Source organism: Phyllostomus discolor, chromosome X, assembly GCF_004126475.2.
Source record: "Phyllostomus discolor isolate MPI-MPIP mPhyDis1 chromosome X, mPhyDis1.pri.v3, whole genome shotgun sequence".
NCBI lineage: Eukaryota > Metazoa > Chordata > Mammalia > Chiroptera > Phyllostomidae > Phyllostomus > Phyllostomus discolor.
Window position 1 is genome coordinate 37,708,167 of NC_050198.1, and position 17,097 is coordinate 37,725,263.

The 17,097-nt window shown below is 40.6% G+C and overlaps 1 protein-coding gene across 3 annotated transcripts in view; it reads right to left on the reverse strand.

Moving 5' to 3' along the window:
- The window catches only part of BRCC3 (BRCA1/BRCA2-containing complex subunit 3), a 54,117-nt gene extending 37,448 nt beyond the window's left edge, over positions 1 to 16,669 (reverse strand). For 2 of the 3 annotated variants that reach the window (XM_028522959.2, XM_036016716.1), the window contains exons 1-3: positions 16,468 to 16,667; positions 15,802 to 15,818; positions 14,934 to 14,988 (exon numbers count right to left, since the gene is read on the reverse strand). In XM_028522959.2, coding sequence (XP_028378760.1) covers positions 14,934 to 14,988; positions 15,802 to 15,818; positions 16,468 to 16,590 — 195 coding nt within the window. In that variant the 5' untranslated portion in view covers positions 16,591 to 16,667. Of the gene's footprint in view, positions 1 to 14,933; positions 14,989 to 15,801; positions 15,819 to 16,467 lie in introns of all 3 variants that reach the window. The other variant, XM_036016717.1, reaches the window with a different exon arrangement.
- Between the last annotated feature and the right edge of the window lie 428 nt (positions 16,670 to 17,097).

The window sequence follows — 17,097 nt, forward strand, 5'->3', positions numbered from 1 at the left end:
ATGCTCATTCTATAGAGAATTCATCATTCTCCCCACCATATGACATTATTAAATAATAACAATACACACCTTTGCTAGAGCTTATACCACGCTGGGTTCTCTTTGTTGACATAATTATTTCCTCCTCTACTAGAATGCAAGATCTTAAGAGCAGGGAACATGTTTTAGTTATGTTTGTACCCCAGTGACTATACACTGTCTGGGAGGTATGGAGTAGACAATATAGAAAATGGGGATTCAGAAGATGGCGGCCAAGCCCTGCCTGGTGTAGCTCAGTGGATTGAGTGTGGGCTGTGAATCAAAGGGTCACCAGTTCAATTCCTAGTCAGGACACATGCCTGGGTTGCAGGCCAGATCCCCAGTGGGGGCTGTGTGAGAGGCAACCACACATTGATGTTTCTCTCCCTCTTTCTCCCTCCCTTCCCCTCTCTCTAAAAAGTAAATAAAATATTAAAAAAAAAAGAAGACGACAGGCAAGCTAAGCCCACTTGCCTGTGCCCCCAGCATGGATTTTCAGCTAATCTTCCCACAAGTGAACTGAACATGATATGAATTTTTGAAGCCAAGGAGTACAGAGGATGCTTTGCACCATCTGGTAAGAGATTTTATAAGTTGAGGGGAAAATACCCTGTGTGAGGTACCTGCAGCAGAGGAGAGAACAGACAGAAAACACAGCTTAATGGCTCCCTCCCCTCCCAGAGCAGGGCCCTGGTCCCACAGAGGGAAACCACCAACCATAATTGAGAGAGACTTGGAAGGATATACAAAGTCTGGGAGACTCAGGCTACACTCACATGGTGAGCAGCATATCCATAGCTGCAGTGCCAACTGGGAGAGCTCCAGAGAGAAACTGTATCTCCTAAAACTGTCTGAAACACTGGCAGGCTGCAGCCAGCCCTGACCAAGAGAGACTCTGCACCTTTGGGGAGATGGAGCGCGTGGAGAACTGGCCCAGGGCTCACTGCTGCAGTGTGGGGGCCACATAGAAACTTTTAAGAGGAGCCAAGGCAAGACCTGGCAGGGACCCTGTGCTCACACAAGTGCACGCAGCAACTCTAACCAACAAAGAAACCAGAATGAAAGCACAGTTTGGTCCCACTGAGTCCAATTTCATAGGAAAGTGTCACACTAAAGGGACTGTGGGACCCAACCCAGCACAGTTGGTGAGCAGGGGGCTATGAAGAGTGAAGAGTTTGGGCCTGAATCTCTTGGAAGAGTGGCAGGCTAGGGACTGGACAGCCAGGAGCTGAATGCCTGAGATTCACTGGAGCCAGGCAGGTCCCTCACAGGCAGGTGTGCCCAACCCCTACCTGTGGGATTGTAGGCTCTGCAGATCAGTGAGACCAGCTTAGGAGCCCCCTGTTCAGCCATACCCACAGGGGAAAGGAGAAGCTCTGAAAGGGCCCTTTCTGAAGTTCTATCAGACACTACGAGCTATGTTGGTTCCTTGGGCCCTGGTCCACTGAAACCAGCAGAGCAGAGGGATTAGGGACAGGCGCAACAAGTGGGGTTTAGGGCCCCGCCTAGCCTCAGCTCTTATACAGAGTTGCCCTTTTTACACAGATTGGCCCCTCACAGGAAACGGACAGTTAATTCATAAGAAACTACACATTACTGGAAAATAATGTGGGATAAACCAAGACCTATGGCAGGGAAACACTCCCACCATCTTCCCTAAAGACTGAACAGTGTCCCCCAGGGGTGACCCAGGGATTCCACCCTCACGATTGCACCAGAGGCCCCCTCTGGTGGCAGGTGGAGGCAGTACTGGCAGTGCTCCCAGACATTAGATGAACCACTCCTGGGCCTTCTGCTGATGGAAAGCCAGAAGGGCAGAACAGTGGGAACCAGCCACGCCTGAAGGAGGCAGCAATAGATGGGGCGTCACTGGTAGTCTCAAACAGGCTGCCTAGGGCTAGACTGGGACACCGTCTGACATTACCAAGGACAGATCCAGAAAGAGAAGACAGTGGTAAACACTGGACTCTGCTGAGATGAAGTCTTCTTCATTATTTGTGTTATTTTTCTCTCCTGCATAGCTTTTTAACATTTTTTCTTCAACTTTGTTCCTATTATTTCACTATTTTTTAAATTTTAGTTTATTTCAAATCTCGTATTTTGTTCCTCCCTTCTCTTATTCTATTTTACCTTCTTTCTTCTTCTTTTTGTTTTAAATTTCATTTTTCCCTCTCTACAACTTGTTTCTATTCCGCACTCTTAACATTTCTCCTCCCTGCAGCCTCTCAAAATGATTTTTCTTGCCATTAGTTGTCTCACATTCTTTTTCTCTTTCTTATAATACCCTTATTCTCTCTCCACCTTTACTAATCTTTGCTCATTGGTTGTTAATATGGTGGTTGTTGTTGCATTTCTTCAGTTTTATTCCTAGATGTTCACTGTTTTTGTATTTCAAATCTCGAATTTCACTGTTCCCCTCTCCTACTCCATTTTGCCTTCCCCCGCCCTTTATTTTTTAATTTTAAATTTCACTTTTACCCTTTCATAGCCTGGTTTTCATTTCTTGCTCTCATTATTTCTTCTCCCTCTATCCCCTCAAAATCACTTTTCCTTCCTTTTTTTCCTTTTTTTTTTCTTATTTCCTTTCCACCAGAATTAATCTTTGCTCATTTGTCATTGATATTGCTGTGATGGATGTTTTTATTTTTGTTCCTATTTTTTCCCTATTAAAAAAAATTTTTAAACCTCATATTATACTCTTTCCTTTTCTTACTCCATTTTGCCTTCTCTCCTCCCCCATTTTAATTTACAATGTAAATTTTATTTTCATTCTTTTTTAACCTTGTTTCTATTCTCTATACTTATTATTTCTCCTCCCTCTACCCTCTCAAAAAAATTTTCTTTCCATTACTCATCTCACATTTGTTTTTCCTTTCCTACAATAGTCTTAATCTCTTTCCACATTTATTAATATTTGCTCATTTATTGTTGATAGTGGGGCTGTGTGGGGGGAATACCTTTTTGGATGTGGGTTTGTTCCCTGGGCTCTGTAGTTTTGTTCTGGCAGCACCTGCACAACACGATACAAGACATGGTGGGCAAAGTGACCCTCAGTCAGCCAGCCAGAGGGAAGAATCCATCAAAGAGTGACCCAACAACAACTAAATTACAAAACCCAATTAATTACAGTAAGAGAGCCCACATTAACAGCATAAAGGGCATCTCAAGAGTATTTAGCTCAGGAGATCAAGGAGACTGTACCACTGAGTCTCACAGGTCTCCTACCACAGAAGGCCACTTCATGAAGACAGGGAATGAAATAAGATCAATCTAACATGCAGAAACAAACAAAAAGTCACCTAAAATGAGGGGGAAAAGAAACAACCCCCCAATTGAAAGGAAAGGAGGAATCCCCAGAAAGAGTGCTAAGTGAAGTTGAGGCAAGCAATCTTTCAGATGTAAACTTCAAAATAATGGTTATAAGGATGCTCAAGGAGCTCAAGAGAACTACAAGGAACTCTATGAAGCTACAAGAACTTACTGGGAACTACATCAGCATGAAAAAGGGCATAGAAACCATAAATAAGAGCAAGAAGGAAATGAAGAATACCATATCTGAAATGAAGAATACACTCGAAGGGATTAAAAGCAGGTTAGATGAAGCAGAGGACTAAATCAGTGAGTTGGACAAGGTAGCAAAAAAAAAAAAACTCAGACAGAGGAACAAAACAAAAAAAGACTCAAAAAGAACAAAGATAGTTTAAGGGAGGTGCAAGACAATAAGAAACATAGTAATACTTGTATCGTAGGGTTACCAGAAGAAGAAGAAAAGGAGCAAGGGGTAGAAAACCTGTCTGAAAAAGTAATGACATGGAGAGATTGAGCAAAAAGGAAAACAGGACTCATGGACATGGACAACAGGGTGGTGATTGCTGTGGGGAGGAAGCTATAAGGGAACTAAATGGTAATGGAAAAATATATAACAATAATTAAATTTTTAAAAAGATTTTTTAAAAAATTATTAACAGGACACTGCCCTAACTTGGTGAGGGATGAAGTCATGCAAGTCCAGGAAGCAGAGAGGGTCCCAATCAAGAGGAACCCAAAGAGGCCCACTCCAAGACACATAATTAAAATGGCAAAATTCAATGACAAAGAGAGAATCTTAAAGGCAGCAAGGGAGGAACAGATAGTAACATGCAAGGGAGATCTGATAAGGCTAGCAGCTGACTGTTCTCAACAGAAACACTATATGCCAGAAGGGAATGGCATGAAACATTCCAAGTAATAAAAAGCAAAGGCCCGTGACCTAGACTACTCTGTCCAGCAAGGTTCTCAATTAAAATGGAAGGCCAAATAAGGAGCTTCCCAGGCAAAAAAAAAAAAAAAAAGCAAGCTAAAAGACTTCACCTCCATCAAACCAGCATTGCAAGAGATGCTAAAGGGCTATAAGATGAAGAAAAAGAGACACAGAATGAACACAGGTACAAAGGGAAAAATGGCAGCGAATAAATACCTATCAATAATCTTAAATATAAATAGATTAAATGCTGCAATAAAAAGACATATGGTAGCTAAATGGACAAGAAAATATGACCCGCATTATGCTGTCTACAAGAGACCCACCTCAGAACAAAAGACCTACACAGACTGAAAGGGAAAGAAAAAGAAAAGCTGGGACAGCAATACTTGTATCAGACAAAATGGACTTCAAAACAAATGCCACAAGAAGAGACAAAGAGAGTCACTATATAATACTTAAGGGAATAGTCCAACAAGAAGAATAACTCTTGTAAACATACATGCACCCAAAATAGGAGCACCTAAATACACAAGGAAACTTTTGGAGGACTTTAAGAAAGATAGCAACAGCAACATAGTCATTATAGGGGATTTTAACACCCCACTGTCAACAATGGGCAGATCGTCCAAACAGAGTCAACAAGGATATTGTGGCACTGAAGGACACTCTGGACCAAATGGACTTGACTGATATATACAGAACTTTTCATAGCAAAGAAGCAAAATATACATTCTTTTCAAATGCACATGGAACATTTTCAAAGCTAGACCACATGGTAGGACACAAAACAAACCTCAACAAATTCAAGAAAACTGAAATCATATCAAGCATCTTTAAGGATCACAATAGCTTGAAACTAGAAACCAACCTCAAGGAAAAAATGCAAAAACATAGAAACACATGGAGACTGAATAACATGTTATTAAATAATGAATGGGTTAACAATGAGATCAAGGAAGAAATAAAAAAAAATCTAGAAACAAATGAAAATGAACACACAGCAACTCAAAACCCATGGAACACAGAGAAGGCAGTCCTGAGAGGGAAGTTCATAGTAATATGGGCCTAACTTGTAAACACAAGAGAACTATCTCAAACAAACAACCTAACCCTACATCTACAAAAACTAGAAGAACAACAAACAAACCCCAAATCAAATAGAAGGAAGGAAATAATCAAGATCAGAGAAGAATTAAATGACATAGAGACAAAAAAAAAATTCAAAGGATCAATAAATCCAGGAGCTGGTTCTTTGAAAAGATAAAATTGACAAACCTTTAACCAGACTCATAAAAAAAACAAAACAAAAGTGCACCTCCAAAAAATAAAACCAGAAATGAAAGAGGATAAGTTACAACTGATACCACAGAAATACAAAGGATTGTAAGAGATTACCGTGAACATCTATATGCCAAGAAATTGGACAACCTGGGTGAAATAGCCAAATTTCAAGAAACATACAGTCTCCCAAAACAGAATCAAGAAGAAGAAAGCCTGAATAGACCTAAAATAACTAGTGAAATTGAAGCAGTGATCAAAAAGCTCCAAGCACTAAAAAAAAACTGGACCAGCTGGCTTCACAGAAGAATTTTACCAAACATCTAAAGAACTAACTCCTATCCCTCTCAAACTATTCCAAAAAAATCCAAGAAGAGGGAGGACACCCAAACTCTTTTTACAAGGCCAGTAGTATCTTTTTTTTTTTAATATTTTATTTATTTATTTTTTTTTAGGGAGGGAAGGGAGGGAGAGAGAGAGAGCGAGAGCGAGAGCGAGAGCGAGAGAGAGAGAGAGAGAAACATCAATGTGCGGTTGCTGGGGGGGTTATGGCCTGCAACCCAGGAATGTACCCTGGCTGGGAATCGAACCTGGGACACTTTGGTTCCCAGCCCGCACTCAATCCACTGAGCTATGCCAGCCAGGGCAGTAGTATCTTATATCCAAAACCAGGTAAAGTCACAACAAAGAAAGAAACTACAGGCCAGTATCTTTAATGAATATCAATGGTAAAATTCTCAACAAAATATTGGCAATCTGGATCCAGCAATACATTAAGATCATCCACCATGATCAAGTGAGATTCATTCCAGGGATGCAAGGATGGCACAATATTCGCAATTCAATAAATGTAATATACCACACAAAGAAAATGAAGTACAAAAATCACATGATCATATCAATACATGGTGAAGGAGCATTTGATAAAATTCAGCACTTATTTATGATAAAAACACTCAGCAAAGTGAGAATACAGGGAGCATACCTCAACATAATAAAAGCCATATGAGAAACCTACTGCCAATATCATACTCAATGGGCAAAAGCTAAAATCTTTCCCCTTAAGATCAGGAACTAGACAAGGGTGTCTGCTTTGACCACTCTTATTCAACATAGTACTGGATGTTCTAGCCACAGCGACCAGACAAGAAAGAAATAAAAGGCATTCAAATAGAAAAGAAGTAAAACTGCCATTATGTGCAGACAACATGATAGTGTACAGAGAAAACCCTAGGTCTCCACCAAAAAACTACTCAACCTAACAAGTGATATTAACACAACACAGGAATACAAAGCCAATACTCAGAAATTGAGGGCATTTTTGTGCACCGACAATGAGATATCAGAAAAAGAAACCAGGGGACATATTCCATTTACTGTAGCAACAAGAAAAATAAAAGTACCTAGGAATAAACCTAACCAAGGAGGTAAAAGACCAGTACTTGGAAAACTACAGAACACTGAAGAAAGAAATTAAGGAAGACACAAATAAATAGAAGCATATATTGTCTTCATGGATTGGAAGAATTATCATCGTTAAAATGCCCATGCTACCCAAAGCAGTCTATAGATTTAATGCAATTTCCTTTTAAACTCCAATGGCATATTTCACAGATCTAAAACAAACAGTTCAAAAATTTACAAGCAATGGAAAAAGCCCTTAATAGCCTCAGATGTCTTGAGAAAGAACAACCAAGAAGGAGAATCACAATACCTGATATCAAACTATACTACAATGTCACTGTAATCAAAACAGTCTGGTACTGGAATAAGACCAGACCCACAGATCAATGGAACAGAATAGAAAGCCCAAAAATAAACCCATGTCTCAATGGTCAATTAATGTTTGACGAAGTGGGCATGAATATACAATGGAGTAAAAATAGCCTCTTCAATAACAGGTGTTGGGAACATCTTGGATATTGCTGGTAAAATTTTTTTATCTGATATATCTCCCAGGCAAGGGAAACAAAAGAAAAAATAAACAAATGGGAGTACATCAAACTAAAATGTTTTTGCACAGCAAAGGAAATTATCAACAAAGTAAAAAGACAATCCACAGAATGGGAGAACATATTCGCCAATACATCTGATAAGGGGTTAATACCCAAAATTTATAAAGTACTTACCAAACTCAACACCAAAAAAACCCCCAAACAACTCAATTGAAAAATACACAAAGGACCTGAACAGACAAGACACTTCTTCAAGGAAGACATACAGATGGTCCACAGACATATAAAAAGATGTTCAATGTCACTAATCACCAGAGAAATGCCAATTAAAACCACAGTGAGATATCACTTCACACTGGTCAGAATGACTACCATTAATAAATCAACAAACAAGTGCTAGAGAGGATGTGGAGAAAAGAGAACCCTAGTGCACGGTAGGTAGGAATGCAGACTGGTGCAGCCACTGTGGAAAACAATATGGAGTTTTCTCAAAAAACAAAAAATGGAACTGCCTTATGACCTGGGGATGCCACTGCTGGGATTATACCCTAAGAATCCTGAATTACCAATTCAAAAGAACCTATGCACCCCAGTGTTCATAGCAGCACTACTGGTCCTCTGCCAATTTTTTAATTGGATTGTTTTAAGTTGTATGACTACTTTATATATTTTGGATATTAACCCCTTGTCAGAGTTTTTCTTTGCAAGTATCTTCTCCCATTTGGTTGGTTGTCTTTTATGTTTTGTTGGCAGTTCCAGCCAAGTGCTGGGAACTGCCGAAGTGCCCATCAGTAGATGAGTGGATTAAAGAAAAAAACAAACTGTGGTACATTTACACAATGGAATATCACCCAGCAGAAAGAAAGAAGGAATTCCTACCTTTTGCCACAGCATGGTTGGGAATGGATAATATTTTATAAGTGAAATAAGCCAGTTGGTGAAAGACAAATAACATATGATCTCACTTATAAGAGGAATTTAATGAATAAAATAAACAAATGAGCAAAACACAACCAGAGCCGTGGAAACATGGAACAGACTGACAGTGACCAGAGGGGAGGGGTGAGGGGGCTTATAGTGGAAAGAAGGGGAAGGGGCTGGTCAAAGAACATGTGTGAATGACCCATGAACATGGACAACAGTGTGGGGACTGACTGTGGGAGCAGGGTGTGGGCTGGGCGGAATAGGGCAAAGGAGGACATATTGGGACAACTATAATAGAATAACAATAAAATTTTTTTTTAAAAAGGAAGAAAATGGAATACTACTCAGCCATAAAAAGAAAATTTTAGTCTTTGCAACAGCACAGATGGACCTGGTGAACATTATGCTAAGTGAAATAAGGCAGTCAGAGAAAGACAAATACTATATGATTTCACTCACATGTGGAATAAAATGAACAAACTGAACTCACAAGGAAAACAGAGATAGACTCAAAGATGGAGAGCACATAACAGCTAGTGGGGGGCAGGGTAGGGAGTAGAGGGACCAAGCAAAAAGGAAAAAGGACTCATGGATATGGACAACAGTGTGGTGGTTGCAGGGGTGAGGGGGTGTAAGGGGATTAAATGGTAATGGAAAAGAATACAGTAAAAATTTTTAGGAAGAAATTCAAAAGCAGATACAGAAAGAGAACTGACCTTCCAAGGTGCAACAAGACAAAGCTGAATTTTTAGTGTTTTCATTTGTGTTTCCTTAATAGCTAGTGAAGTTGAGCACCTTTTCCTGTATTTGTTGTAAATTTGTGTGTCTTCTTGAGAGAAGTGTCTGTTCAGGTCCTCTGCCAATTTTTAAATTGTATTGTTTTAAGTTGTATGACTACTTTATATATTTTGGATATTAACCCCTTGTCAGAGTTTTTCTTTGCAAGTATCTTCTCCCATTTGGTTGGTTGTCTTTTATGTTTTGTTGGCAGTTTCTTTTGCTGTGCAGAAGCTTTTTAGTTTCATATAGTTTTATCCATTTATTTTTGCTTTTATATCCCTTACCTTTAGGGTCAAATTTATAAAATCCCCTCTAAGACCAAGGTCCTTAAGTTTAGTACCTGTGTTTTCTTCCATGTAATTTATTGTTTCTGGTTTCATAATTGATCCATTTTGAGTGAATTTTTGTATATGGGGACAAACAGTAGTCTAGTTTAATTATTTTGCATATGGCTTTCCAATTTTCCCAGCATCATTTATTGAAGAGGCTTTCTTTTTTTTTAAGATTTTATTTATTTATTTTTAGAGAGGGAAAGGAGGGAGATGAGAGAGAGAGAGAGAGGGAGAGAGGAAGGGAGAGAGAGAGAGAAACATCAATGTGCGGTTGCTGGGGGTTCTGGCCTGCAACCCAGGAATGTTCCCTGGCTGGGAATCGAACCTGGGACACTTTTGGTTCCCAGCCCATGCTCAGTCCACTGAGCTACACCAGCCAGGGCTTGAAGAGGCTTTCTATTCTCCATTGTACCATCTCATACCTGTTAGAATGGTTGTTATCAACAAGACAAGTAATAGCAAGTGTTGGAGAGGTTGTGGAGAAAAAAAGAAATCATCATTCAATGCTGCTGGGAATATAAACAGGTACAGCCACTATGGAAACCAGTATGGAGGTTACTCAAAAAATTAAGAATCGTTATCATATGAACTAGCAACCCCTCATCTCTCTATCTACCCAAAAAATTTGAAAACATTTCTTTGCAGCCATATGCACCCCTATGTTCATTACAGCATTATTCACAGTGGCCAAGACATGGAAACAACCAAAGTGTCCCTCTATAGATGATTGGACAAAGAAGGTGTGATATGTATATACAATGAAATACTACTCAGCCATAAGAATAGATAAAATACTGCAATTTGCAACAACGTGGATGGATCTTAAAAATATCTTGCCAAATAAAATAAGTCAGACAAAAGAAGTCAAGAACCATATGATTTCATTCATATGTGGGATATAAAACTAAAAGCAACAAATGAACAAACAAAAAAACAACAACAAAATTTATAGACATGGACAATAGTACGGTGGTTACCAGAGAGAAGGAGAGTAAGGGAGAGTAAAGGGTAAAGGAGAGAAATATATGGTGATGAAAGAAGATTTGACTTTGGGTGGTAAGCACACAATGCAATATACAAGTGATATAGTATAGAATTGTACACTTGGAACCTATATAACTGTATTAACCAATGTCACCCCAATAAATTTAATTTTAAAAAAGAGGAAAAAACCTGACTTTTCAACAGAAACAAAGCCTAAAGAGAAAGGGGTAATATGTTAAAATACAAAAAGAAAAGATCTGGGAACTGATAATTCTATGTTCAAAGAATACAAACTTCAGGAATGAAGGCAAAATAAAGACATTTTCACATGCAAAAAAAATTGAGAGAATTCATTATCAGCACAGAAATCCTAAAGGGAGTTCTTCAGGCAGAAGGAAAGTCTCAGCTATGAAGGAAGGAATGAAGAACACCATAAAGGGTAAAATATGTGTGTAAATATAAATGAATGATAATTGTACAAAACAGTAATAACAATGTCATGTGGGGTGTGAAATATCCACAGAATTAAAATGTGTGACAACAATAATCCCAAAGGTGGGAGGTCTATAAATGAAAGTGTTCTTAGGTTCTAGTATTATCAGAAAATGGTAAATATAGTCATTTGTATTAGACTAATAAATCAAGGATGTATATTATAATATGTAGGATGACCACTAAAAGTAAAGTAAAAGAATGTTATAACTAATTAATGGAGGATAAAAGTGGAACAATAAAACATAGCTGATAAATTCAAAAGAAGGCAAGAACAGAAAGACAAACATAAAACAAGGAAGTGGGTCAATAATAGAAAAATACAATAAAAATAAATTTAAAAAAGAAGTGGGTCAAATAGAAAGCAAAAAGATGGCAGCAATATCTCACATATATCAACAATTACAATAACAATAACTATAACTGGACTAAATAAGCCAATTAAAAAGATTACCAGCCTGTAGTTGCAACAGACACTGCGGTTAGAGACATCTGTCTTCAGATCCTTTTTCTGATACTTACTGTGTGACTTTAGGCATGTTACTTAACATCTGTGAGCTTTGCACTCTTTATCTGTAAAACCAGCATAATGACAGCCAGCAACCTAAGAGTGTCTGGGAGAGCTGGATTTGGGTAATGTATGTAAAACACTCATCTGTAAAATGGGTACAACAATAGGACCAACCTCACTGGGTCATTGGGAGAGTTAATTTAAGAAAAGCACCTTTACAAGTGCTTGACACATGGCAGGTAGCCAATAAATATTGGTCATTCTGACTGTTGTTGTTAATACCCCATAGATGCTAGTTAGTATAAATGATTCCAAGCTCTAGAACATCATCCTCAGCTGCCTACTGGACATCCAAGTTTAGCTAGACACAGGCATCTTAAACTAACATGTTCAAAACTGAACCTTTCCTCTTCTTCAAACCCTTCAACATTCCTCCTGCTACAGTAGTTCCAAAGCCTGGTTGCAACTTGGAATCACCCAGTTATCTTTACAAAATCCTGATGCTGATTTAGTTGGTCTGGAATGAGACCTGGATGGTAGAATATGAAAAGTTACCCAGGTGAATCTAATGTGCAGCCAAGTTTGGGAAGCACTGCCTGCCATTCAGAACCATTAACCTAAGTTGCTTTCATATTTCTTTCCAACATGCCATCCCAACTACTGCTACCTTATTTGAGATACTCATCACCTCGTTCCTTGACTACTGTGCTAGCCTCTCCACTGGTCTTCTTGCCTCGAATCTCTCTGGCCTCTAGTCCTTTCTTCCATGCCAGGGAGTGCAAACTTTTGGAAAGGGCCAGATGGTAAATATTTTTAGTTTTGTGGGCCATGCAATCTCTCTTGCAGTTACTCAGCTCTGCCACTATAGCACAAAGGCAGCTGCAATACATAAACAAATGAACATGGCCAGATTTGGCCCGAAGGAGGCCAGGGCGGGTCACTCTTTGCCTACCCTTGATCTATACACAGGAGCAAAAGGAAGTGGGCTTTAGTGTCTTAATTTCAAGACTGAAAAGGTGTAGGGCCCTATCTAGCCAAGGTGGAATATCTTACTTCTTACGTAACTATGACCAGAAGAGTCTTCCTCAGGCCCTTCAGTTACCCATGGCTTTCAGGGACATCTGTCAGTCCTTCGTGGCCTTTATTTTTATACACTTGTTATATTTTATTTTTCATCTATTCCTGGGCTGGTCTTGCCATCCTCTCCTGAACTTCTTTTGCTCACTTCTCTTAGGCACTGAAACCTTCTCTGACTAGAGAGAGTATTCACCCTTGGCATCAACTCCGACTAAAATGCAGTTCCAATCTTAATGACATAATTTTACTTTTTTCAAGAGTCTATTCCCTTATCTTGAATTCAATGTCAATTTGTGCCATCCAAATAGATATTAAACTTCATGAGTTCAGCGACCTTACCTTTTTAGTTAGTGTTGGCATGGCATATCCTAAAGTCACACAGCAAGTATCAGAAAAAGGATCTAAAGACAGATCTCTCAGCCCTGGCTGGCGTAGCTCGGTGGATTGAGCGCGGGCTGTGAACCAAAGTGTTGCAGGTTCGATTCCCAGTCAGGGCACATGCCTGGGTTGCAGGCCACAGCCCCCAGCAACCACACATTGATGTTTCTCTCCCCCCATCTCTCTCTTTCTTTCTCTTTCTCCCCCGCTTCCCTCTCTAAAAATAAATAAAATCTAAAAAAATTTAAAGACAGATCTCTCTAACCTCAATGTCTGTTGCAGGGAAAGCCACAAGGGAGGTGATATTGCCTAGGAAGACATTCTGGAAACAGAAGGAGGCCAAGGCAGAAACTTGGAGAATATTCAATGCACAGGCAGGGAAGGAAGAGTCCAAAAAGGATGGGAGTAAGGGGGAGGAATAGAGAGACACAGCAAAAACAACAAGCAAACAAAACCTCATGAGAGTTCTGAGTTCCAAGTTAAAAGATTAAAAGAAGCACCAAGAAATAACCCACTGATATAGCAATGAGGACGTGGCTGGAGAGGTAGAATTAGAAACCAGATTTTGGTGGATCTGAATGAAGAAGATAAATAAGTTATGATTGTTGCCTATTCTTTTAAGAGGTCTGGCTATTGCCCTGGCTGGTATGGCTCACTTGGTTGGGCATCGTCCCACAAACTGAAAAGTCACCGGTCAATTCCCAGTCAGGGCACATGCCTAGGTTGCAGGTTCAATCACTGGTTGGGGCAAATATGGAAGGCAACTGATTGATGTTTCTCTCTCACATCAATGTTTCTCTCCCTCTCTTTCTCTCTCCCTTCCCCTCTCTCTAAATAAAAATAAAGTTAAAAAAAATAAAAGGACTGGCTATTAAAGGAAGATGTAAGAGTAATGACTACAGGAAGATACAAAATTAAAAAGTTATTTTTCTTTCCTTTCTGAAAACGAACGTAATTTAACCACATTTGTATCATATGAGAAAAGAGCCAGGTCCTGGCTGGGTAGCTCAGTTGGTTAGAGCACTGTCCAAATACCCCAAGGTTGCAGGTTCAATCCCTGTCAGGGCACATACAAGAATCAACCAGTGAATACATAAATAGTGGAACAGCGAATGATGTTTCTCTGTTTCTCTCTCTCTCTCTTCCCCCACCCTCCTCTCCTCCCCTCCCCCTTCATCTCTCTCTAAAATCAATAATTTTTAAAAAAGAACCAGATAACAGGAAAAGGTTGAAGACTCAGAAGAAAACAGAAAATAGGATATTTTATAATTAAGGTCTTTGAAGAAGCTGCAGCTCTAATAGGAAGCGACTGGTGACTTCTTTCCTTCATGTGGAAAGAAAGGAGGCAAAGTGATTGACAGGATGAAGTTTGTATACAGTGGTAATAAGTAGATGAATTTGTTGCCCTATAGCTTGTATCACTTCCATTATCTGCTTTGGCAGGAGGAGAGGATATAACTTACTTTTATCATCTTTTACAAAAGCATTGCTCTGCACCATACTGGAAAAACAATTAACTGGTCGTATACAACAACTAGGTTGAGAAGCATTACACTAGACTATAAAGGCAAGAACATACCAGAAAAGAGGATGTTAAGGTAGACTAAGAACTATGAGCTTTGGGCAGTCTGCCTATAAGGAGAGAAAGGTTGCCCAGTAGACCCTGGGACTCGGTATAAAAAGATAACAATGGCATGAACCAGCCAGAAAACATACAGATGTTGGCAAGGAGGAGAGCAGACAGTGATTATTCATCTTGATCAAGTAGTAGTAATTTGCTACAAAGAACAGAAAATTAGGTACTATTCCTAGTGACTAGACTTTACTAAGGAGAACACCCCACCCAGCTGCAATGTGGCCTTACACAGAATGGATTGATCCCTGGCTGAATTCATCAAACAGAGCACAGAAATCCCTCCCCAAATGCAATTTTCCATCGTGCAAAATTCTAGCACACATACCTTTTCAGCAACTGGGCGCATTTCAGTTCCAGCATACGTAAATTTAGAGTCACTCCTTTTGGAGACAAATTAGAAAAAAAAGGGAACAATAAAACCTTAGCAGAGACAAACAAAGAGGAGGGACAGTAAACTGAAGCTAAACCTGTGCCCATACATCCATTAGTAGCAGTCTGGGACACATGCATACGTGGCTGAGTGCATAAAGCTTTCATGGGCAAAGCTAAACTCCTATACTCCTTGGTATTAAAGAGGTGGGTTTGAGAGTGCACATCCTGCCATTCTTCAAAGTTAGAATTAAAATAACCCAAAGTTTTCACCACCTCAAGCATCCAAGCTACTGAGGATCTCTAAGATCATTATAGGGCTCACAATGGGGAGGCAGAAAGCCATGGAGATGGAAGAGCCAATTTAGATGGAGGAATAGATCAATAGGGGGAAATGTCTGTTAATATGCATATTATCTGCCACAAAAGATTACCAGTATCTCATTGCCATTTTAGGAAAAGAGAACATAAAACATATCAAGCAAGAAAATGGAAAGTAACAGCACCGTATCAGTCAACAAAATTCTATCTGTAAGAGCTTTCACAGATTCACTCAATCTTGTTTCCCTCAACTACATTTTTCACATAAGGTGATACATATCTCAACTAAAAAATCCTCCTACCAGGAAGTAGGATGGGAACCAACCTTCAGAGTTGGGACTTTACTCAAAGTGTCCATTGAGGGAGCTCTGGTCTGATAATGGTAACTTAAAATATAATCCATAAAAAATGCAACCCATACACAATATTGCTGAGCTTGTCATAATCCTGAGTTAATAATGACATATAGACCAAAAAACATGAGTAAACAAATATTGTCTTACCTTGTGTCATCATTCAACTAAAGTGGGAAAGAGAAAACATTATTTATCATATTACGCTTATTTGATATACATGGATGCACATTATATGAAAATTAAGTCATGTGGGCCTGTACGAGGGCATGAAAAACTGGATAATTTTTAATTCGGACTGTAAACAACTAAGGTCTATTTCCTCATCCTCTCTCGCCCTTCTGCAACACCTAACGCTGCGGAAACTTACGCGTCTTTGAAACCCTCTCCAGTCAGGTTGATACAATTAAAATGCGTCCTAGAGGGAAGACAGGAGGTGAGGTAACGGACCCTAATAGTGGTCAATAGTTTCTTAATACACTGATGTCCTATTATACCATAATGCCTTTCTGCCCTGACCTGCTGTTTTGGTCAATGGGGCGATAGCTCCAGATTTAAAGAAGAGGCCGGAGATTAATACAGAAGAAAGCCCTCCTCCATCCTCAGACTTATGCGGAATGCTTGGGGTGACAAGAGGCTAAACAAGCGTCAAGCAACCACATATCAGCCCCTTGCGATAAGGCCATTCAAAGGATCTGTCAAAGGATCTAACAGGATCTAAGCCTATAGCCTCCGCAGCCCTAGGCGCTAACATCGACTTCAAGGACACGGTGGACTGCTCATCAGGGTTCCAGCTAGGCTAACTGACCTACTCACCTCCCCTATACACAGTCCCATCACTTCCTCCTTCTCTGTGCTCAGAGCGTGGTTGAGACAAACTAGGAAAGCATCCGACTCAAGATGAACTGCCTGCACCGCCTGCACCACCTGCACCGCCATCTTGGTCCGACGCTGCTCACGTCCGCCTCAAGCCTTCTCAGGCCTGAACAACCCGGAGCTCCAGCCAGCGGGTTCCGCGGAGGCGGGACTTGGGGAGCGCGGGCGGGGCGGGAGCCAGGCTGGAGCGTGGAGGCGGAGCTTGGGAGCGGGGGCGGGGCGGCCCGGCGGCACCTGGGAAACGCCCGCGCCGGTTGGGGCAAGGCGTGGCCGTCGGGACGGAGGGCGGTGGCCGGCGGCTGACGGGGCTTTAGGCTGGGCGGCGGGGGCGGTGGGGGTGGCTGGGAGGCGGTGCTCTCGGGCTGTAGGCGGACGTGGTACGTGAGCGGCTCCGGGGCGGTCGGGTAGGCGTTTCCCCTGCGCCGTCGCCCATTTTGCCCGCCCGCTAAGGAGCGCATTACGCGGCCTACACGCCCTGGGTGCAGTCCGGAGACAGCAGCGTCGCGCGCACCAGCCCCTTGAGCTAGTGGGACGGTCTTTGAAATTTAGTCCTAGGATAGTTAAGGTTTT